At 48.4% G+C, this 23,369-nt stretch overlaps 3 protein-coding genes across 3 annotated transcripts; 2 read left to right on the top strand and 1 right to left on the bottom strand.

The window, feature by feature from the left end:
- Positions 1-12: 12 nt before the first annotated feature.
- Positions 13-13,096, top strand: HARS1 (histidyl-tRNA synthetase 1). Its single transcript, XM_068536031.1, has 13 exons — positions 13-212; positions 492-581; positions 5,497-5,616; positions 7,810-7,905; positions 8,543-8,668; positions 9,299-9,406; positions 9,558-9,656; positions 9,886-9,979; positions 10,193-10,320; positions 10,413-10,655; positions 11,903-12,019; positions 12,220-12,366; positions 12,713-13,096. The coding sequence occupies exons 1-13, from the start codon at positions 123-125 to the stop codon at positions 12,782-12,784; spliced, it is 1,530 nt and encodes a 509-aa protein (XP_068392132.1). The 5' UTR covers positions 13-122; the 3' UTR covers positions 12,785-13,096.
- Positions 13,097-13,176: 80 nt separating this feature from the next.
- DND1 (DND microRNA-mediated repression inhibitor 1) lies at positions 13,177-15,888 on the top strand. Its single transcript, XM_068536033.1, is given in 5 exon segments — positions 13,177-13,534; positions 13,637-13,754; positions 14,140-14,601; positions 15,284-15,673; positions 15,676-15,888. Coding segments are annotated over 5 exon segments (1,062 nt in total). The 5' UTR covers positions 13,177-13,510; the 3' UTR covers positions 15,744-15,888.
- Positions 15,889-16,311: 423 nt separating this feature from the next.
- On the bottom strand, positions 16,312-21,697 carry WDR55 (WD repeat domain 55). Its single transcript, XM_068536032.1, has 7 exons — positions 21,419-21,697; positions 17,762-17,862; positions 17,584-17,671; positions 17,301-17,480; positions 17,107-17,206; positions 16,848-17,017; positions 16,312-16,766 (listed from the first exon to the last, which is right to left on the bottom strand). Exons 1-7 carry the CDS (start codon positions 21,607-21,609, stop codon positions 16,445-16,447), a joined length of 1,152 nt encoding a protein of 383 aa, XP_068392133.1. The 5' UTR covers positions 21,610-21,697; the 3' UTR covers positions 16,312-16,444.
- Between the last annotated feature and the right edge of the window lie 1,672 nt (positions 21,698-23,369).

The raw sequence follows: 23,369 nt of genomic DNA, 5'->3' as shown, positions 1-23,369 counted from the left end.
GTACTGAGTGGTGGCTTTCTAGGCGTGCGGGCCCTCCACTCGATAGCCGGAAGTCATCCGAGCTGAAGCGGTGGCCCCCCACAACCTATCTAGACAGCAGTCAGCCCCAGTTGGCAGCCAGTATGGCAGACCGTGCCACGCTGGAGGAGCTTGTGCGACTTCAGGGAGAGCGCGTGCGGGCCCTTAAGCAGCAGAAGGCCGGCGCCGAGCAGGTACGACCCAGGAGGCAGGAGAGGGGACAAAGGAAGGCCTGGGAGAACAGAGCGGGGAGTGGTCTGCACAGAGGATGGGGATGTGGAAGAAGGGACTGGACTTGTAGGTAGGAGGACGGGCTGGGTGGGGAGGTAGCTGCGGTAGGACCCGAGAGAAGCAAAGCTAGGCTTGGGAGAGAGATATGCCGCACATCCTGATGAGGGAGGGATACTGAATGAATGATGGAAGAGGGAGGGGGTGGCAGATGTGGTAGCCCAGCGCCTACTTTCCCTCCACAGATCGAGGAGGAGGTGGCAAAACTACTGAAACTGAAGGCACAACTGGGCCCTGATGAAGGGAAACAGAAGTTTGTGCTCAAAACCCCCAAGGTAAATATTCCTTTAGGGAGCCTCTAAGAGGGTCCCTAATTCCTCACAAGGACGCATATATGCCTGCTTCTCTGAATCAGGTCATTGAGGAGGATCTGAAATCCTGCAGAGGAAACAACAGTTGGCTGTAGGCGCCAGGCTGGATTGGACTCTGAGTCATTCTGGGATGGCAAAGTGATGGCAGAAACTAGGCCAGCTGGGTGCTTAGGGGAGTCTACCTGCTACTGCTACTCCTTCTTTCATTCAGTAAATATTTACTGAGTGCTTACTGTGTGCCTAGCACTGTACAAAGCAGTGAGTGTACCATGGTGAACAATATAGCCTGCCCTCAGGGAGCTTACATTCTACTGAAGGAAACAGGCTTAGGAGAAATAATCCCACACATGGATATGTAACTACAAATTGTGTTAAGTGATGTAAAGAAGTAAAAAGGATGCTCTGAGAAAAATAAGGGAGAACTGGGAAGTCTGAAGAAGTGATAGACTAGCTAACCTAATAGATGAGCGGAAGACAGCCGGGTGAAGAGTGTGAGGAAGATAAGTCCAGGTAGGGTATGGAAATCCTGAAGTGAGAAAGAACCTTGGTAGTTTCCAGGAACTATAAAAAGACCTTTATGACTAGAACCAAATAGAGAAGGAGAGTAGAATGGAATGAAGTTGGAGATTCCTAGCTCAACCACCATGATTTCAGTTCAGATGCCACTTTCTGTAAGTTCTATAAACTGAACTATTTACCTATCATCTGGGTTCCCTTGGCACTTCATAAGTATCTCTGTTATTGCATTTATTGCTGACTTTTCATTATTCACATGGTTTATTTAACCTGAGAGTCTGGGACTAAATAGGTATTCAATGAATGTATGTGAAATTTAATTCCAAAGTAGAGGGGAGATGATCTGTCTTCCTTATGTTGAGATGTCACCGTTTAAGAGTAATTCTTTGGGCTCCTAAAATCACTGAGCTATTCCTTTCTACATATAACTCATTTCAAAGGTTAAAGAGATGGTGTAAAACCCCAAGGCAGTGACCATCAGTAGTTATTCAAACTACTTGGTGAAAAGATTAATGGGGATTTATGATAGATCAGGCTGACCTCAGCTAAACCCAATGATCAATCTTAGCATCACTAAAAGTAGGACAACCAGACATTATGTTCCTCTTGACGTGATGCAATAAGAAGTACACAGCACCACCTATGAAGTACTCTTGCCAAGAAGAGTTGTACCTGAATCTAATCAGTCTTCAGACTTAACTACCAGTTTACCTAACTACCAGTTTACTGGAAATATGGGAAATGGAGGAACATGTTAAGTGACCACATTGAATAAACGGTTAACCAAATCTAGAACGAGAAAAATTCTTTCAGAAAAATGACTCAGTTTCCTCAACAAATAAAGGACATTTTTTTTAAAAAAAGGAAAGGAAACTGTTGCAGATTAAATAGACATGAGACATATAAACCAAGTACAAGTTGTGAACTTATTAAGAATCTGATTCAAACAAGTCAACCATAAAAAGATATTATTGTGGCAGTTGGGGGTAATTAAACATGGTTTGGGCACTAGGTAAAGGGTTGCTGTTAAATTATATTGGTTGTAAGAAAGGTAGTGTTTTGTTTTTTAATCCTTATATGTTAGACAATCATACTGAAATATTTATGATGAAAGTATATGATATCTGGGATTTACTTTAAAATACTGCAGGAAAAAAAAATGTTGGGGCTTAGATAAAATAAGGATAGCAGGTGTTGATAGTTGTTGAAGGTAGGTAATAAACACAGGGTGGGGTGGTCCAGTGTACTATTCTCTATAATGTGTGTTGGAAAATTTCCATAATTTAATGTTAAAAGAAAATGAGATACAGCAGAAACTAACACAACACTGTAAAGCAATTATACTCCAATAAAGATGTTTAAAAAAAAAAAAGAAAATGAGAATATACTGGAGAGTTAATATCCACTTAGTTTGTTGAAATACATTTCTTGACATGTGATTCATAATTAACAGAAAACTCAGTATTATGGGGAAAGGACTTTTTCAAGGAACCTTCCTGGTCAAAATTATTTTCATAATGTTATTTGCCTTTTTCACTTCGTTTGCGGTGAAGGTGCAAAAGCACTGGTGTGTAGAACTGCTGGTGTCTTAGCACAAATTAAGATGTTGGCACTGAGCTGTACTAATAACCATTATGTTCTTTACTTTCGTGAACTCACAGTAAAAAAAAAAGATTCAGTTTCACTTAAGAATGTCCTTGATAAAACAGTAAAAATTATTAATTTTATTGAATATCGACCCTTGAGTACACTGTTTTTTAATATTCTGTATGATGAAATGGAAAGCACAAATAAAGCACTTCTGCTGCATTCCAAAGTAGGAAAAATGCTTGTGCCATGTGTGAACTGTAGGCTGAACTAGCTGCTTTTTTCATGGAAAACCTTTTTTATTTCAAAGAAAAACTGAAAGATAAACTATTGTGTTAAAGATTTGGATATTGGGCAGATATTTTCACAAAAATGAACAAAGTGAGCCTTGTCACCTCAAGGAAAACATTCAGCGGTATTTGTTGCCAGTGATAAAATTCAAGTGTTGAAGTCAAAGTTAGAACTTGTGTTTTCCACCATGAGCTTGACAGGTTCTCAATACTTGAAGACTTTCCTGATGAGATCTATGGTGACATGAACAAATACGGTTTTTTGATATTGTATAATGAGGCATATCAACATTTGGAAGATCTATGTAACTGTTATCAAAGAACAAATATTTTCTAAATGACCAATGCATGATGTTATAAAATTGTGCCTGCGTAAAATATCCAAAGTACAAGATAGAGTAACAGATATTTCTAAAATCGTACTAAAATATACATAACATAAAATTTGCCATTTCAACCATTTTTAGGTGTACAGTTCAGTGGCATTAAGTACATTCATATTGCTGTGCAACCATAACCACTATTCAACCCCCAGAACTTTTTCATCATACCAAACTGAAATTCTTTACCCATTAAACAGTAACACCCCATTCTACCCTCCCTCCAGCCCCTGGTAACCATCGTTCTACTTTCTGTCTCTGTGAATTCTGGGTACCTTATAATGGATTTTAATGTAACAGTGTGAAAAGTTCATTGATGTAGTTTCAGATTCCACATTGCAAACCAATCCTTAAGAAGCTCTCCCTCTTTGGATTTTGGTGTAGTTTAAGAAGAATATCTGGGGCTTCCCTGGTGGCGCAGTGGTTAAGAATCCGCCTGCCAATGCAGGGGACACGGGTTCAAGCCCTGGTCTGGGAAGATCCCACATGCCGCGGAGCAACTAGGCCCGTGCGCCACAACTACTGAGCCTGCGCATCTGGAGCCTGTGCTCCACAACAAGAGGCCGCGACAGTGAGAGGCCCACGCACCACGATGAAGAGTGGCCCCCGCTTGCCACAACTAGAGAAAGCCCTCGGACAGAAACGAAGACCCAACACAGCCAAAAATAAAATTAATTAATTAATTAATTAAAAAAAGAATATCTACAATTAGCTGAAAAGTTTATTAAAAATATTCCTCCTTTTACAATTACGCATCTCTGTAAGGCTAGATTTTCTTTATATATTCAACCAGAACAACATATCACAACAGAATTGAATGCAAAAAGCATATATGAGAATTCAGCTGTCTTCTGTTAACCCAGGCGTTAAAGATTTGCAAAAATGTAAATCAATGCCACTCTTGTCACCAAATGTTTTTGTTTTGGAAAGTAGTTACATTTTCCTAAAATGTTATTTATGTTAACATGTAATGGATTTTCTTTTTGTTAAGTGAATTAATATTTTTAAATGTTTGCAGTTTTAATTTATAATACGATAAATATTGATAGGTATAATCCACTTTGGGGTCCTTAGTAAATAGTAAGAGTGTAAAGGAGTCCTGAGACTAAAGAGGTCCTACTTGTGAGTAGCATATAAAAGCCCAAACTAGAAGCTCTGACCTGGGAGAACAGAGTTCTAGTACTGACTACCAGGAAACAGCTAAATGGCCTTAAGTAATGATTTAACTTCTCAACACGTTCAAATTCACTTACTTAGCCCTTGTCATAGGGCTATCAGAAAAAAATTAAAGAAAAAAATAGTGGGGACTTACCTGGTGGCACAGTGGTTAAGAATCCGCCTGCCAAAGCAGGGGACACGGGTTTGAGCCCTGGTCTGGGAAGATCCCACATGCCTCGGAGCAACTAAGCCTGAATGCCACAACTACTGAGCCTGTGCTCTAGAGCCCACGAGCCACAACTACTGAGCCCGCGTGCTACAACTACTGAAGCCCACGCACGTAGAGCCCGTGCTCTACAACAAGAGAAGCCACCGCAATGAGAAGCCCGTGCACCGCAACAAAGAATAGACCCCGCTCACCACAACTAGAGAAAGCCCGCGTGCAGTAACGAAGACCCGATGCAGCCAAAAATAACTAAATAAATTTAAAAAAAAAAAAAGAAAGAAAAAATAGTGTTCATTAGGATTTTTTTTAAGGTATGTTGGGAGAGAATGTTACTTGTAAAATTTGGAATTAGATTCATTAAGCCAGTTTGAGTTGGTTATATGCCTGTCATCAGGTAGATGTTTTCTATTAGGCAGGGGAATGTTCTGTTTCCCAGAAAATGAGTTTAGGAAAATTTCTCAGAGAACAGAGTTCCAAGAATTCTAGAAGACAGAACCAAGCTAAAAAGGGGTTGGAATTTAGAAGGGTGAGAGCAAATGGGTGTGGTAATTAATAGGGAATTGTTTGTACTTGTTTTACAACTCAGTGACCTGTAGGAAAACCTAAGTTTGGGGCAGGGTTTTCATTCGCCATCATTGAAGTCATGCTTTTATATTTCTAGACCTTACTGTTCTTTGTTTTTAAACCCCATCCCTGGTTCTCTGGCTGATTTTGACTCCAAGGGCACAAGAGACTACAGTCCCCGGCAGATGGCAGTTCGGGAGAAGGTGTTTGATGTAATCATCAGCTGTTTCAAGCGCCACGGTGCAGAAGTAATTGATACACCTGTATTTGAACTAAAGGTGAGGGGTGGATGAGGAGAAATTGCATGGTGGAATAATGGGTATACAAACAACAAAGAGGATGGCAAGAGAGTGAAGACCAAAGGTCTCTCTCTTGTTGCAGACAAAGATTGGCATTTTCTCCATGAGAAGGGGGACAGGACTGGCATAGAGAAAGAGGCCCTGCTTTTTATTTACCTTGGTTGTGGCCAGCAGCATCCAAAAGAGAGCCCTTCTCAGGAGTGGAAGTTGTTATGGCTCCTGTCTACATTGAATTCCATGGCACCTGTACTTGAGATGTTTCCTAGATACATGTAAATCGAACATATAAAGGATAAATATGCAACCAGTCTCCTATTGATGGACCCTGAGGTTGTTTCTAGTTCTTTGCTATTAAAAAACGGTTCTTTGCATCCCTCCCTGCTTAAAACCCAGTGACTCCCAATGCATTTATAATAAAATCCAAACTCTTTACTCAGGCTTACAAGGCCCTACATGATGTGGCAACTGCCTACCTTTCCCACATCATCTCATGTGCTTCTTCCCCTTGCCCACTGTGCTACCATGGTCTTTTTCTATTCCTGGAACATACTAAACATGTTTCTTTCTTCGAGCCTTTGTTCTTGCTCTTCCCTCTTGCTGAACTCCCTTTTTCTCTAGCTCTCTGCATGACTTTAATTCCAGAGTAAATTAGACATGACAGATTTTAATTTCAGATTTCAACTAAAATGCCATTCCTCAAATACTCCTCTCCAGCTGCCTTGTCTAAAGTAGCCCTTATCTATCACATTGACCTATTTTATTTCCGTTAAAGCAGCTATCACTATCAAAAGTTATGTTAATTTGTTTCCTTGCATTAATGTACTGCCTGTCTCTTTTCATTACTATAGAAGATCCATGAGGGCATGGACTGCCTTTGTTCACTGATGTATACACAGGGCTTAGAACAATGTCTGGTACTAGTGGGCATTTATCTGCAGGGTAAATTCACAGAAGTAGAATTTCTGGGTCAAATGGTTGTACTCATTCCTATTTCTACCAACTATATTAGTTTGCTAGTGTTCCCATAAGAAAATACCATAGACTGGGTGGCTTAAAGAACAGAAATTTATTGTCTGGAGGCTAGAAGTCCAAGATAAGCTGTCAGCAGGGTTGGTTTCTTCTGAGGGTCATGAGGGAAGGATCTGCTTAAGGCCTCTCTCACTGGCTTTTAGATGGTGTCTTTTCCCTATGTCTTCACATCATCTTCCCTCCTCTGTGTCCAAATTTCCTCTTTTTATAAGGACATGAGTTATATTGGATTAAGACTCATCCTAGTGACCTCATTTTACCTTAATTACTTCTTTAAAGACCTGTCTCCAAATAGAGTCACAATCTGAGGTTACGGGGGCCGGGTGGGTGCAGGGAATAGGGCTTCAATATATGAATTTCGAGGGGACACGATTCAGGCCATAATACCAACCACTGTATTCTCCGGCCATAACACCAACCATTGTATGAGTGTTTCTATTTTCTACACACTGGGAATTTTCAGGTTTTTTGAACTTTGCCAGTCTGATAGTGAAATATATTATCTTGTTGAAGACATCACAGGGCAAGGACTCTCTCAGTTTTGGCTTTTGACAGTGTTCAAATCTTAGGCCGTCATAAAAACATTTATCTTTGTTGATCTAATGACCCACTCCTAGGCATTTATCCTCCAAAAAAATATTCAAAAGAAAAAACTGTGTACCCAAATATATTTATTGAAATGCTATGGAATTTTTTTTTCAATTGGAATAACCTAAACATCTATCAGTGTAACACTAGGAAGGAAGGAAATAGCTTCTTCTCACTAAAATATTATGCAGCTTTTTTTTTTTTTTTGGCCATGCCGCACAGCTTACGGGATCGTAGTTCCCCAACTGGGGATTGAACCCAGGCCCTCGGCAGTGAGCGCGCAGTCCTAACCACTGGACCACCAGGGAACTCCCAATGCAGCTTTTAAAAATAATACTTCAGCTGTCACAAAATGGAAATGTGATAAGCAGAAAACCAAATTGGTATTTCCTTGATTATAACTACATCAAATAAGGAAACATTGGGAGAGAGAACAGAGGAAATGTAGATAAGTTGAAATCAGTCATAGTTAGAATGGTGGGTTTTTGTTTTTAAAACTTCCTTTCAAATTGTTATATTTATCATTATGATCACATTTCTTTATGTTTTCTCCAGGAAACACTGACTGGAAAGTATGGGGAAGACTCTAAGCTTATCTATGACCTGAAGGACCAAGGTGGGGAGCTGCTGTCTCTTCGCTATGACCTCACTGTATCTTTTTAAACTTTGGATGTATTGGCCCTTTCTGGGCTGGGGCTTTTTCTAGCCTCAGGTTTGGGGGCAGCTAGACATAGGTGGGATCAAATATAATGCATCTTGCAGTCAGGGAAGTTATTTCTCTAAACCAGGAGCTGGGCTTTGGCTAAACAGAGCATAGCTAGCCTTCGAAGGCTTCTGAATCCTGAGTGAGACCTCAGCTTTATGTCAGGGTCCAGTTCTGACTCTGCCAACAATCCCCTGGATTCAGAATACGTCTCCCTTGCCCTGGCTGGTGGACAGAGTTCTCCCTAATTGACCAACAGCACTTTTCCTTTATCTCCAAGGTATGTCAGAGTATCATCTGTTTAGAGATCCCTACTTGGGGCCCTTTTTCTGCTCCCTGGCCAATCTGCCCACCCCCCTGCTGTGCTCAGCATAGCCCAAAAAGAAAGCCTTAATATTTTATGAGACTTCAGCTGCCCAGTATGGTAACAAAGTTGATTCTTGCTGATGTTCAGAAATGCTGTTAATCTTACAGATGGTGGTTTTACGCACACAGGGTGCGGTTAGACCCCAGCTTCTGTTGATGATGATAATCAACTTCCAGACTGTGAAAGGTGGGGCTTTCCCCTTAACTCTTTGTCATCAGGTTCCTTTTGCTCGATATTTGGCAATGAATAAACTGACCAACATTAAACGCTACCACATAGCAAAAGTATATCGGCGGGATAACCCAGCCATGACCCGAGGCCGATATCGGGAATTCTACCAGTGTGTGAGTATGGGGGCAGGATGGGTAAGGAGGCCCTCCCTTGAGCCAGTAGAATCTATTGAGTACTTTTGGTGTCCTGAAAAATCTAGATGCCCCAGATAATGCTAACCCTAAGATTTCTTTAGTATTTTCATATACAGGACAGGGATTACTCTCCTCATTTTATCTGAGGAAACTTGAGGCTCAGCAAGATGAAGAGATCATAGGGATAAGAAAGGCAAAGTTAGGACTAGAACTCTGGGTCCAGTGCTTTTTATATTAAACCACAGTGATAGGATCACAGCAAAGGATGAGGAAACTGGATTTGAGGTACTGTCGCCCAGACTGGTGGCACAGATTCTGAATGAATAAAGGACTAAGGCCGTATAATTGCTCCCACAACAGTGGAAGGAAATAAGGAAAAATAGATGAGTGAGATGATGAAGGAATAGCCCTGTGGATGGGAAGAAAACCAGGACTGGTAAGAGACCCAGGAATACTGGGGTTTTGCTCTGGGCTGACAGTCAGACGGAGAATGAAGAATGTGGTCTGCGCATGAGTGCAAAGAGGCCTCCTTCATAGAGAGCAGAGCTCCCAGGAGTCCTCCCTCAAGGTTAAACCCCTGAGGATCTCTAGCTAACCCTCTCCCTACAGGATTTTGACATTGCTGGGCAATTTGACCCCATGATTCCTGATGCCGAGTGCCTGAAGATAATGTGTGAGATCCTGAGTTCACTCCAGATAGGCGACTTCCTGGTCAAGGTCAGAGCTGAATGGGGCTGGGAGGGCAAAGCTGGGCCTGGCCTCTCACAGGAGAAGGTCCTGGTGCAGAGGAACCAGTAGCCTAAGTGTCCAAGGCTATCGAGGGTCCTGTAAAGAGATTCTCTTCTCACTATGCCTTGGGTCGCTGCAGGTGAATGATCGGCGCATCCTAGATGGGACGTTTGCCATCTGTGGTGTTCCTGACGGCAAGTTCCGCACCATCTGCTCCTCAGTGGACAAGCTGGACAAGGTAATGACCCAAACCCCTGACTCTTCTTTTCCCAGATCACACCCTGCCCTGAGAAATGGAAAAGATTAGGAGAGAGAGGGCCCTGCCTCTATGCCCACAGAGGAAGATTAGCCCCAGGATATAGGTTGACGGGCAGCTTCTGCTCAAGACCACCCCCTGAGAAGGGCTCACACTTGCTCTGCACTGGGGAAGCTGCCCAGGGTTCCCTGACTGGTATCTGTCTGCTCAGGTCTCCTGGGAGGAAGTAAAGAGTGAGATGGTGGGAGAGAAGGGCCTGGCACCTGAGGTGGCTGACCGCGTTGGGGACTACGTCCAGCAGCATGGTGAGAAACAAACCCTGCCTCCCCGGCAGCCATCCCACTGCCCTCAAGCTAAAGCCAGACTCCTCCGTGTGTGTGTGTGTATGCACTGGAGAGAGAGGGAAAGGGAATGCATGTGTGTGTGTGCACACATGCATACATGTGTAATCCAGAGGAAAAGGTAAAGCCCTTATCTTTTTCTTCTTGTCAGTCTGGCTCACAAATCTGTCTCCCCAGGTGGGGTATCCCTGGTGGAACAGCTGCTCCAGGATCCTAAATTGTCCCAAAACAAGCAGGCCTTGGAGGGCCTGGGAGACCTGAAGCTGCTATTTGAGTATCTGACCTTGTTTGGCATTGCTGACAAGGTGAGTCAGGTTGGGATGGGAGCCTTAGCTGAGCTCCGGGGCTGGAGGCCTTTGATCCTCATCTGCTACTGACCATGTTCTTATCCCTCCAGATCTCCTTCGACCTGAGCCTTGCTCGAGGGCTGGACTACTATACCGGGGTGATCTATGAGGCAGTGCTGCTACAGCCCCCAGCCCAGGCAGGGGAAGAGCCCCTGGGTGTGGGCAGTGTGGCGGCTGGAGGGCGCTATGATGGGCTGGTGGGCATGTTTGATCCCAAAGGGCGCAAGGTGCCATGCGTGGGGCTCAGCATTGGGGTAGAGCGGATCTTCTCCACTGTGGAGCAGAGGCTGGAGGTAGGTCTTCGGGCTGGGTGGAAGACATTCTGGGCAGATGGTGGCACCTGAGCTATCTTCTTTGATCTCTAAGGGGGCAAGTAGTACTGCATTGGGCAAGTTGCATCTTTGCAAAGAAATGGAGAGAAGACTGTTGCTGTCCTTCAGACTCCCACCCCATTATAGGCCAGCTTGATGGATCTTTGATCATTCTTTCTTCACAAAATCCTTTGCTCCCTACTTCCTTCAGAGCTGTCAGGAATCTAGGCCAGTATATCCAAAGACCTGACTCTTCCTCATAATACAGAACACTTACTACTTTACTACTCTGTGCTAGGCACTGTGCTTACTGCTTTTCACGCATTGTCTAATCAAACTCTTAAACAGCCCTCTGAGGGTAGCTACTTTTATTATTTACATTTCTTAGGCAAGGGAACTGAAGATTATAGATCAAATAATTTGCCCAAGGTTTAAGTGGCAGAGTCAGAATTTGGATGCAGGCAGTCCAACTCCAAAGTCTTGCTCCCAACCACTCTGCGATATTGTCTCTAAGTGGGAAGCGTGTATCTGAGGCTGTGGGATCCCTCAGATGGCTATCCTGACTCTCTAGCACCTAGAGTAACATGAAGAAAGCCCTTCTTGGCCTCAAGCCCACCTTTGTTGCTACTGCTCTTAAGTGGCTGGTTGCCTTTCATCCCTCGGGTAATGCTCTGGCAGTAACCTTCCCACTGCTCCCACCCTTTTCTCTAGAGTGGAACCCACTGGTGTTTTCCAATTGAGGTCACTGTTCCAGTAGGCATCTTATGTTGTAAGAACAATGGGAATAGTTTTCCAGAAAAAGAGACAGCAGCAGCATTCTTTCTCCCCTCCATCCACACACCCCCCAAGTTGTGCCCTATGGCTGACGTATAACAGACACAGTCTCCTGACTGTGAGAACCAGGACTGCCAGGGGTGATTGGATTGCCTGGGTGAGCTCAGAATATCACTTATGATGCATAAGGTTCTAGATGGAGATAAGCTTGAAGTTACTGTACATAAGCTACCTTTGCCCTCCATTATTAATTCTGGCAAATCATAAGTACAAGCCAGTCAGTTCATTTCTTATTCTTCTAAGAGCTACTTTTTGCCCAGTTGCTAGATGAGAAGACCAGCCTGCCCTGGTGGAGTTGGGCCTGGTCTCAGAATCCTGACAAGAGCCTGCTTTGTTTGCTCTTTTAAGGTGTTGTAAAGGGTAGCCCAGTTCTTTCTTAACTGCTTCTTCCCTAGGCCTTGGAGGAGAAGGTACGGACCACAGAAACACAGGTGCTTGTGGCATCTGCACAGAAGAAGCTGCTGGAGGAGAGACTGAAGCTCATCTCAGAGTTATGGGATGCTGGTATCAAGGTAGAGGAGGCAAGCCCCAGGGTGGCAGCAAATTTGGGAGTGCTGGACACAAACGAAATAAAAGCTTATCCATAGTGGCCCTGCCATTACTGTGACTTCTTGGGGTGAAGGTCAGAGCAAGGTGCCGACTTGGGCCCCAAGGAGGTTGTCCCGGAGGACTGCAGAAGACAGCCTTCATCTCTTTCCCTGGTCCCCTGCAGGCAGAGCTGCTCTACAAGAAGAACCCCAAGTTACTGAACCAGCTGCAGTACTGTGAGGAGGCAGGCATCCCACTGGTGGCCATCGTTGGTGAGCAAGAGCTCAAGGACGGGGTCATCAAGCTCCGCTCGGTGGCCAGCAGGGAAGAGGTAAGTAGGTGGACGGGAGGGCTGAGGGATGGGGAATGTGTGCCATTTCGGCAGCCCAAGGCCCATCCAAGACCTAAGCAAAAGCCTGGCATTCATATTAACGCCCACTCCTAAAGGACTTAAGGGGGTAACATGTTACTATGGTCATGGCAAGGTAAAATCTCCATCCCCACACATACCCTGTGTCTCTCCACCTCCCCCAAGAAGCGCTGTCTCTCCCCTGAGGTGTTTGATTGGGTTCCTGCGCCCAGCTGAGCCAGGCATGATGACTAGAGGAAGGCATGGGTGCTCAGAGAGCAGTGGAACACAAGATGCTTATACCACCTTGTTCCTCCATCCTGGCCAGGTGGACGTCCGAAGAGAAGACCTTGTGGAGGAAATCAAAAGGAGAACAAGCCAGCCCCTTTGCATCTGCTGAGTTGAACTATCAGAGGAAAGTGGGACTGGCACTATTTAAGGCTAAGACAAAACTCTGCATACGTACTTCAACAGCTTTGCACGTTTCCTTCCCAACAGGAAGACCTGAAGAGTGGTCAGAACAGAGACTTTTTTATTTTTATTATGATTATTTTATTGGTAATCACAGGCAAAAATGGCCACCCAAAAATGGGTGGGCCACGGGGAACTGGCCCAAGATGGTCTCCTCGGCAGGGCCCTACAACCAGGTGGAGGGAACGCTTCCCACAACCAGCCGCCGCGGAAGGTCCAATAAAATGCCTCAACCACTGGAGCCTGCCTGTGTCACTACTGCCTAGCCCTGCCTTCCCTGTCAGAGCCTGGGCCTCCCACTGCGACCACTTCAGCGGTGGAAAATGGGGAGAGACACTTACAGTAGCTCCCACGGGCTATTCCGCAGGGGAAGGGCGCCGCTGACGTTCTCGCTTCCAGCCTCAGTCCTGCCGCTTTGCGAGCTGTTTTTTAGGAGGTGGGGCTGCCCGCAGACCCACCCACTAGGGTCTCTAGCTTTCACCTGAGGGTCTGAGGTTCCCGCGGCGCACGTGCGGCGGATACCCCCACCCCCTTGGTGGGCGGGGTCGTGCTCGGAGCCAATGAGAGCTTGGGGGGTGGAGGAGTAGGGAAGCTTCCAGATGGGCAGATAGGGAGGAGGTTATAAAGGGGGTACGAGGGAGCCAGCGGGAGAGCAATGCAGTCCAAGCGAGAGTGTGAGGTAAGTGTTTGCCTACCAGGGGGTCGGTGAGCCCTGGACATCACAGGCGAGGTGGGGGTGGACGCGGCGATACGGCATTCCAACCTGCCCTTTTCCCCTCAGCTGTGGTGTGAGAGGGTGAATCCAGAGAACAAGGCGGCGCTGGAGGCGTGGGTCAGGGAGACGGGCATCCGCCTGGTGCAGGTGAACGGGCAGAGGAAGTATGGCGGGCCACCCCCAGGTACGGTAGTCCCGGCCCTACGCCTACGGGAGGGCTAGGGCAGCCTCGACGGCCCCGAGCCGCCGCGTTCGGGGGAGGGAGGGGCCTACGCCGAGGCGCCACAGTCAGAAACTTCTAACTACCCCGTTACCCGCCCCCCCGGCTGATAAAACTCATTGTCTGTGGCTTCCCACCCACCCGCCTCCTCGAGGAAGGGAGCCAGTCTTAAGGTGCCAGCCCCGTTGGTAGCTCAGTCACCCAGTTATGCCAACGACCCGGGGCGTACGGGTGTTGTAACCATTTCACAGACGTGTGCACACATACTCCCTCCTGCGCTCGGTCCCTGAGCCTCGACCCCGGAACCATCCGGGTGGATGACGGTGCCCCTCCCCCCGCCTTCCCCCAGGATGGGTGGGCAGCCCGCCGCCGGCCGGGTCAGAAGTGTTTATCGGGCGGCTGCCCCAGGACGTGTACGAGCACCAGCTGATTCCACTGTTCCAGCGCGTGGGCCGCCTCTACGAGTTCCGCCTGATGATGACCTTCAGCGGCCTGAACCGCGGCTTCGCTTACGCCCGCTACAGCTCGCGACGCGGCGCCCAGGCCGCCATCGCCACGCTGCACAACCACCCGCTGCGGCCGTCCTGCCCGCTGCTCGTGTGCCGCAGCACCGAGAAGTGCGAGCTGAGTGTGGACGGGTTGCCGCCGGGCCTGAGCCGCCGCGCGCTGCTGCTCGCGCTGCAGCCGCTGGGTCCCGGCCTGCAGGAGGCGCTGCTGCTGCCCAGCCCCGGGCCGGCGCCCGCGCAGATCGCATTGCTCAAGTTCAGCTCGCACCGCGCCGCAGCCATGGCCAAAAAGGCCCTGGTGGAAGGTAGGGGTGGAGACTGCGAGGGGCGGCTGGTTGGGACTAAACGCGTTCTGCCCGGCACTTTACCTCAACACGTCAGCGTAGATCAGCATAGCGGGTTAAAGTCGCGAGACCTTAGGGTCAAACACACTTGAGTTTGAAACAGACTATCTGACCTCACGTTTTTAAATTTCCACCGGTTCTACCAGCTACCACTCACCTAAACTTCACACTTCACATGCACTATCTCCTGACTTAAAACTCCACATTGCAGTGAAACATAGAACGTTGTCCCTCTTTAGATAGACTGTTTTAAGAAAAATTGACTTGCCCAAGGCAATCCAAATGAGCCTACCTTTTATCCATTGTAGAACCTGCTTCCTGAAACTGAGAATTAAGCAGCATTTAGCACATTCTGTAGTTCTTGGCAAGTATTCATGGTAAAGGTTAGCTATTCTGATGGTTATGAGGTAGACAAAGCCTGCAATCAACCAGTACTCCAAGGAAACTTAGAAGGTAGCAGTTATTGCACTCCCTTTGTAAGTAAACACAAAGAAGCCTAGAGAAGTTATTTAACTTGCCTGGGGTCACACCAGGAAATGGGGAGGCTACAAATTAAACAGGCTTGTGTGACTCCAGAGGACTCCGGTCTGGGGGCTTGGGCCCAGGGCTTAGACCCCGCCCTGTCTCTGCCTTTTTCCTGCAGGGCAGTCACGCCTCTGTGGAGAACAGGTGGCTGTGGAGTGGCTTAAGCCAGACCTGAAGCAGCGACTCCGCCAGCAGCTCACGGATCCCTCTCTACAGTGCCTACAGCCAGAGGGCAGCCAAGTAGCCCTGGCCAGGGACAAGGGGCTGGAGTTCCAAGGGGCTCGGGCTGCCCTGCAGCTGCTGTGCCAACGGATGAAGTTGGGCAGCCCATTGTTCCTCACCAAGTGTTTGGGCACAGGCTCTGCTGGCTGGCACCGATTCTGGTACCAGGTGGTGATCCCTGGGCATCCAGTGCCCTTCAGTGGCCTCATCTGGGTTGTGCTGGCCCCCAGTGGGCAGGATGGGCATGAGGTGGCCAAGGATGCTGTGTCTGCGCGGCTGCTGGAGGCATTGAGTCTGGGGCCAGCCTCCTGCGGTCTGCTGGGGCTGAGGCAGGAGGTACCATGGTTCAGCAGTGACCTAATCCTCTCCCCAGGCAGCCTGAATGAGTAGGCGGAGCCTGTGTCAGTCCCTGGCCCAGCAGGCCTGGGCAGCTGCTATCTGATCCCAAAAAGGGGAGGAGCATGGGCACTGCCCTAGGCCTGACACAGCCTCCCAGCTGGGGCAGGGCCCACAGCACCTCCGGGCAGCTCAAGTTTGGCTAAGTTGTGGTGAGGGAGCTTCCCTTCCCCCTCCCAGCCTGGGGTTTAACCTGACCCCAGGGTTGTTCTCTGACACACACTCGCACACACACCCCTCTCCCCTCCCACAGCTTAGCATGAATCTTTGCTTCTTATTTTCTTGATTTGTCTTTGTTGGTGTTTTTATTTGGGGGCTGGCTGAGCCAAAGGGTCAGAAATCTGCCTTTGCCCCCACCACTTGGCATTCTGGTTTTGGTGTATGCGTAGTTTTGAGTTTTTCTATGCTGGTTGTATTTATATTAAACCCCTGGTTGGTATACACCTGTGTCCGTGCCGTCTTGCCCCAGCTGTGGGCTTGTCTTACACTGGTGGAGTGAGCAGCTGCGACAGGGCAAGTACTTCCCCACATCAGTGTGCCGATCCTGAGCATCTTCTTGTGCACAATAGGATATTTTAAATTCCCAGCCTCTCTAGGGATCCAGCCCAGAAAGCAAGACTCTTGTCCACTGAGAACCCATCCTGAGATTCAGCTCATTCCCTCAGTCACTGTCATCCTCACTTTCCTCCTCTTCCTCCTGAGCTGTGGCGTCCTCTCCCTCCTCCCTCAGTCCTGCAAAGAAGTCATCGGTGCTCCAGGCCTTGCTGCTCAGCGCCCGTAGTGGCCCTCCCTTTTTCTTGCGCCGGCGGTAGTCATCCACCACCAAAGCCCGCAGCTGGGCCATGTCCCAAAACTTGAGGCGCTGGTCATGGCCACTGCTGGCCAGGAAGCGGCCGCAGTGGGAGAGGGCTAGCTTCTCCACAGGTTCCCCGGCATGCTGGCCCACACTGCCCACCACTCGGTTTGGCAGGATGTTGACAGCCCTGGACAGAAAGAAAAGCATTCGGTATGGGCCGGTTAGGTTTGCCCTTCCTGTGACTGGAGGGCCATCCGCCTCCTCTCACCTGATGACTCCATCAGTGGAGCCGGTACACAGCAGACTCTCAGTGACTGGAACCATGCAGTCAATGGACTCCGCTCTCAGGGCAAAGCGGTCACTTGTGGCCCCAAAGCCATCCCAGTTGAAGAGGTAGATGGTACCTTCACTGGAGCCACAGGCCACCTTCTTCCCACACTGCAGGGAAACAGGGCAAACCATGTTTGTGGAGCCACATCAAACCAAGTCCCTATCGCACACCCCCATCCCGCCGCACCCAGCTGTACTTTCATAAGTGTAACAGAGGTCAGGTCTCCAGACTGAGGCTCGGAGAGCAACTCGAACCGGCGTCGTCTGATGTTGAAGACACCAAGGCAGCCATCTCCGCTGTAGAGAGAGCAAAGCAGCAGGCTTGGCTGGAGGTACCCACCGAGGGAAACATTTAACACGGAAGGGAGGGGATGCAGCTTTGAGGCTGTACCTGGCTGTCAGCAGCAGCTTCTTGGCTGGGTCCAGAGCCATGTCAGCAATGTACTCCTCATGCTGCCGCATATCCATTAAGGGACCCTCCTTCCGCTGGTCCCAGAGGCGGATGCCACCTGTGTCATCCCCAGTGGCCAGAACATTCTCATCCACCAGCAGCAGGCTGTTGATGGGGACACTAGAGACACAGATACAGAACTTCTTTGAGCACCTTTGTCCCAGTAGGGATGTACCAATCAATCTTTACCCTTTATCTCAACACACAGTTGGCTTCCCCTTACCCATGAGCCTTGGAAATGCGTCTTTCCAGTCGTCCCAGCTCCACATCTAGAAAATGGATGGCTTTGTCCTTGGAGACAGTAACAAGTTCTGTGGGGAGGGAAGGGGAAATGCCCAGGTCATGGTGTTCATTGCTCCCTTCCCACCACCACACTGGTGGCTGCCTTTCCTAATACTCACTCTGCCCATCTTCAGAGAAGACAATGGCTCGGCAGGACTTGAGGTGGTGACCTGAGGACCAGTGCTCCTTGGTTTCTCCCTCTTGGCAGGAGTAGGAAAAGCTGGGAGAACGGAAGAAGAGTGAATGACTCCAGACCTCACCTGGGAGTACAGAGACCAACTAGCCAAACTTCCACCTACCTAGGAGTTCCTGCTTGCACACCTCCAAGCCCAAGGAGCTTACCATCCCATTTTCTTTTTTTTTAAATGAATAGGTATTTATATTATTATTTTCTTTAATATTTATTTATTTATTTTGGCTGTGCCGGGTCTTAGTTGCAGCACGCAGGATCTTCGTTGCAGCATGCATGCGGAATCTAGTTCCCCGACTAGGGATTGAACCTGGGCCCCCTGCATTGGGAGCGCGGAGTCTTACCCACTGGACCATGAGGGAAGTCCCCCATTCTCCCATCTTCAATGAGCTTCAAATGTGAGGTCCTTTTTTCATTCAATGTACATTTTTGTGACCTCACCCCACCCCTCTTCATCATCTTTGAAAGCCCTAACCTGGGGAAAGATTAGGTCTGTATCACTCTGGAGGTCCAAAAATGACAGAACAGCCCAGAAGTTGGAAATGTAAAGATTAGTAAGACAGGGATATTACACTCCAGGTCTACAGCAGCTAAAGAAAGCCACAGTTAATTACGGCACATTGGGCTTCCCTGGTGGCACAGTGGTTAAGAATCCGCCTGCCAATGCAGGAGACATGGGTTCGAGCCCTGGTCTGGGAAGATCCCACATGCTGCAGAACAACTAAGCCCGTGCGCCACAGCTACTGAGCCTGCACTCTTGAGCCTGCGAGCCACAACTACTGAGCCTGTGTGCCACAACTACTGAAGCCCACGCACCTAGAGCCCATGCTCCCAACAAGAAAAGCCACCGCAATGAGAAGCCTGCGCACCACAACGAAGACTAGCCCCCGCTCGCCGCAACCAGAGAAAAGCCCGCGTGCAGCAACGAAGACCCAACGCAGCCAAAAAAAAAAAAAAAAAAAAATTACGGCACACCGTGAACACGTGCGGCGGAAGGATGAAAAGGGAGGTAGAGCAGAGAGGCACCAGCCTGTAAGCTCAGCTTTGAGGCAAGTACCTGTCAGAGATTATCCCTAGTGCCTGCCTCAGCAGATCTTCAAAAAGCGTTGAATGAATAAGTGCTTGCTTGCTAGTGAGTTCCAGGCAGGCAGAACTGGGTCTACTTATTGTTTGCTCTGTCCCAGTGCCTAGCATGAAAAAGCTGCTTAATAAACACAGATTGAATGAATACTTTGGAAGGGAAGAGAGCCCTGGAAAGCTAACTAAGGTGATGACATGTGAGTTGGATCATGAAGAACAAGTAGGTCACTTGGCAGAGAACAAAGGGCAGATATTGGAGGCAGATGCTGATGTCTCTCCCAGGGCAGACACGAGGAATGAGGAGAGTTCAAGTGGGCAGACAGAGTATAGCTGAATCTGGAAAGATGGGCTGGACTAGTTTTGAGACAACCATGTAGGCCAAGCAGAAGTCTGAATTGAATCCTTTGGGAAAAAGGAACCTCTCTGGAATGGTCATGGGAGAAGTTTGAGGCCTCCAGAAGGCAGTGGCTGAGGGTAGAGAAGAGGAGACAAACAGAAGCCAGGGGGCTGTGTGAAGAAAAGTCCAGGGTGACTCCCAAGTATCTGGCACTGTAAACATGGATAAAAGTAGTAAACCTCTCTGCAAGGTATGTATTATTGTTCCCATTTTCTTTCGTCCTTCCTTCCCGCCTTGCCTTCCCTGCCTGCCTGCCTTTCTCTCTCTCTCTCTCCCTCCCTCCCTCTCTTTTTTTTTATATAAATTTATTTATTTTATTTATCTTTGGCTGGGTTGGGTCTTTGTTGCTGTGTGCGGCTTTCTCTAGCTGCGGCAAGCAGGGGCTATTCTTCGGTGCGGTTGCGGGCTTCTCATTGCGGTGGCTTCTATTGTTGGGGAGCACGGGCTCTAGGCACGTGGGCTTCAGTAGTTGTGGCGCACGGGCTTAGCTGCTCCGGCTCTAGAGCACAGGCTCAGTAGTTGTGGCGCATGGGCTTAGTTACTCCAGCTCTAGAGCTCAGGCTCAGTAGTTGTGGCACATGGGCTTAGTTACTCCAGCTCTTGAGCTCAGGCTCAGTAGTTGTGGCGCACGGGCTTAGTTGCTCAGTGGCATGTGGGATCTTCCTGGGCCAGGGCTCGAACCCGTGTCTCCTGCATTGGCAGGCGGATTCTTAACCACTGCACCACCAGGAAGCCCCCTCTCCCTCTCTTTCTCTTTTTTTTCTCTCTCTCCTTTTCTCCCTCCCTCCCTCCCTTCCTTCTTTCCCTCCATCCCTCCCTCCTTCCTCGGAGCCACAGGGCTTGCGGGATCTTAGTTCCTGGGGCCCTGGCAGTGAAAGCACGGAGTCCTAACCATGGGACCACCAGAGAATTCTCTACTGTTCCCATTTTCAAAGATGAAAATCAGAAATTAACTTGCCCAAGGCCATTGCAGCTAATGAGGGATTTGGGGTTTAAATTCATTAAGTAAATCTGATAGCACAACTCTCCTGGTTAAGGCCTTCAATGGCTTTTCACTGCTTCCAGCCTACATCTTTTATTCAAAATCAAACGTGTATTGAGCACTAACCCTGGGCTAGAAGCAGGAGATAAAATGGAGAACTAAAGAGACTACAGATTACACTCCAGAACGTTGTTTTTCAAACGCTAGTCATGACCCATTACTGAGCTGCAATCAGCATTTTCTGTGTGTGCTCGCAATAACGACAGAATAAAATAAATCAGAAAATATTAGAGTGCATCACACATAATATAAAAGCTATTTTTACTGTGGGGCGAGGTCAAAAAAGTTTAAAAAACATTTTTTTAGTGGAGGAGACAGTGTTCAAATAATTATGCAAACGGATGTATGATTACACACCATTATGTAGTTTATGAGGAAAAGGTATCTGGTGCCAAGGCAGCATCTAACAGGTAATCTAATTTAGTCTGAGACATGTTTGAAGAGTGAAGAGATGCTGGGAACTCTGGGACAATAGGTGCAAGTGAGGGAAATTCCAGGAAGAAGGAATAACATGTGCAAAGGAGCTGAGGCTTCAAGGTACATTAAAAAGGTAACGATGAATAAGCACAGAAAACAAAAAATAAAAGTGAGCAAGGGCCAGATGGTCAAGGCCCTGAAAGCCGGAGTAAGGAATTTCAACTTAATTCTAAAAGCAAAGGTAAACTATTGAAGGCTTTTAATCAAGGAAGTGAGGTGGTTGGATTTGTGTTTTTGAAAGATCAATTAAAGTGGGCAAGAAGCGAAAGCAGGGGGCCCCGTTGGTCCTGTTTCAGGATCAATACAATATTTCGGTGGGAAATAACAGTGTCCTCAACGCCTGCAGCATGTCCGGGCTCCGTCACGACTTTCCAGCCACTTTGTCTCTCAGTTCTTTCAATAGATTTGTGTGGTAACTTGCTTAAAGGCGAATTAACGTTATTAAACGAATTGGACAAGACTGAGTCTTGTAAACTTAGTCTCCCTGTAACTTTCTCTCCTCATCCCAGCTCCATCGCTGCGGAGCTTCCAGACCGAGCAGCCCCACACCCACCACGCTCACCACGCCCCCATCTCTGCCCCGCACTTACACGAACACGTCCCCGTCCACGTCCCCAGCCGCCAGGATATCGCGGGCCGGATGGAACGCCAGTCCACTGGCCGGAGCCTCCAGCACGATATCTTCCGGAGTGTCCCGGATCCGGGCTGGGGCTTCCGTGGAGTCGGGGTCCTCCTCGTCTCTCTCATCCTCCGCGGGCCTCTCCTCACACATGCGGTCCATGAAGCACAGGATCCGAGCCGCGCAGCAATTGGTAGGTGAACCGAAGCACCAGTCACTCGTCGGGAGTGGCCCAGGGCACCGCTTCCGGGGTAGGGGGCCAGGCAGGAAGTGGCGTCAAGGCGTTCTCCGAAACCCGGAGAAGGTGGGGCCTGACTCAGCTGGTGGGAGGGACCGACCCGAGGAGCCCGGCCTCCTAATCCCGCTACTTCCCAGTGTTGCAGCGGAGGAGGTTCTTGTGTCAGATAGACGGCGCAACCATCAGTCCTCTCCTTGGTGACTTCACGTAAAGTCGGGAACTGCGTTTAAGTCCTTTCCGCTTTTCCTGAGCGGTGCTGACAGTTTGGTAGTGTCTCCCGCAATCAGTAAAGGATGACTGCCTGCCTTCGGGAGAGAAGAGCGGGACGCCAGTCGTTCATGGTTTGGTGAAAGACCAAGACAAGCGACAGCCAGTTTGGTCAATAAGCGACAAAAGCCCACGCCGCGAGAATTTGACCTGCGGGGGTCGTAGACAGCAGGCAGTCCGCGCACACACTTAAGCTGCAGCCCTCCATGCTGAACATCCTCGTGGCCAAAGCAACAGCGCCCCGCCCGTTCCTATCGGTTGGCTGCAGACCCTCAGCAGGACTGGGCCAGCAGTGCTGAGAGCTGGCAAGGAGTTGCTGAAAAGGAAAAATGGGCACAACAGTTGACGTTCTGGACATTCCGGTTACCAAAGGTTCCACAAAGATGAGAGCACTGTGTATGGTGGGGCAGGTAAGGAGGAGCATGTGCTCCTGTCTGGATCTTGGTTACTTTCACAAGGCTTGGTGGTACTTGCAGAAACTTATTTTAAACTGGCAGTCAACCCCCAGAAGGTCTCGATCTTAGTGACCCTCTAGGTACCTTCATCTGAGCCAAGTGGGTCTCTGTGACCTTTTTCGTAATTGTGACTGCTTCCTACAGCCATGACATCAGGGTGTCACTTACTGTCTGAAATTAGCCATTCTAGGTGCTATTGCAGACAGTGCCCAATTTCAGCCTCCTAGGCGCCATGCATAAAGCTGGCTTCCTCAAAAAGCTCTTGCCCTGTCAAGGTGAAAGTAACCAAAGGCAATGGCTAAAGTAGCCATCTAGCTTTTCTTGGATCTTGTAAGCCCACAGGTCTTAGCTCAGGGCAGGCAGTGGCAGCTATGGATCCAGCCAGAAAGAACTGGTGACCTTTGCTGATGAGTACCAGACCAAAGTGCTGGCAATGAGCCAAGAGGAAAAGGGTGAGGATGGAGTGATTTGGAGGCCAGGGATCCCACCCTGGGCCTTGGCAAACTTTCAGTGTGTTGAAGGGCACTAAACTCTTCTGGTCTAGGACAGGGATTCTCCAAGGCACTTCCCCTTCAACCAGGTAAGCAGTGATTTGTGCTTGGAATTACTAAAGATCCCAGAAGGGCATAAATTTGTGAAGGGTTTTTGTTCCCAGGAGTGTTTCTCATCAGGTGCCTTTACCTAGAGCCCAGTCCTGCACAACCTTGGGATCAGACTGGTAGCCCACTGGGCTGACCCTAATTCCCAGGGAACCTCTGCCCTAAGACTAGGTCCCCGGATGGGCCCAGATGAGTCTGATATTTAAGACCAATCATCCTTATGTTTCTCTGTACACCTCTTGCCTGACAGTGAGGGTCATTCTTCCCTCCTCCACTGGGCACCCTGGCTAGTATATATCCTGCTTAGGAATCTAGAGCCACAGCTCAGGAAAGGACTGAGCTGACTTTCTCCATGTGATTTTT

Source organism: Eschrichtius robustus, chromosome 2, assembly GCF_028021215.1.
Source record: "Eschrichtius robustus isolate mEscRob2 chromosome 2, mEscRob2.pri, whole genome shotgun sequence".
NCBI classification, from domain to species: Eukaryota; Metazoa; Chordata; class Mammalia; order Artiodactyla; family Eschrichtiidae; genus Eschrichtius; species Eschrichtius robustus.
The sequence above is the reverse complement of the archived record's forward strand: the minus strand, read 5'-3'. Positions and strand labels throughout refer to the sequence as shown.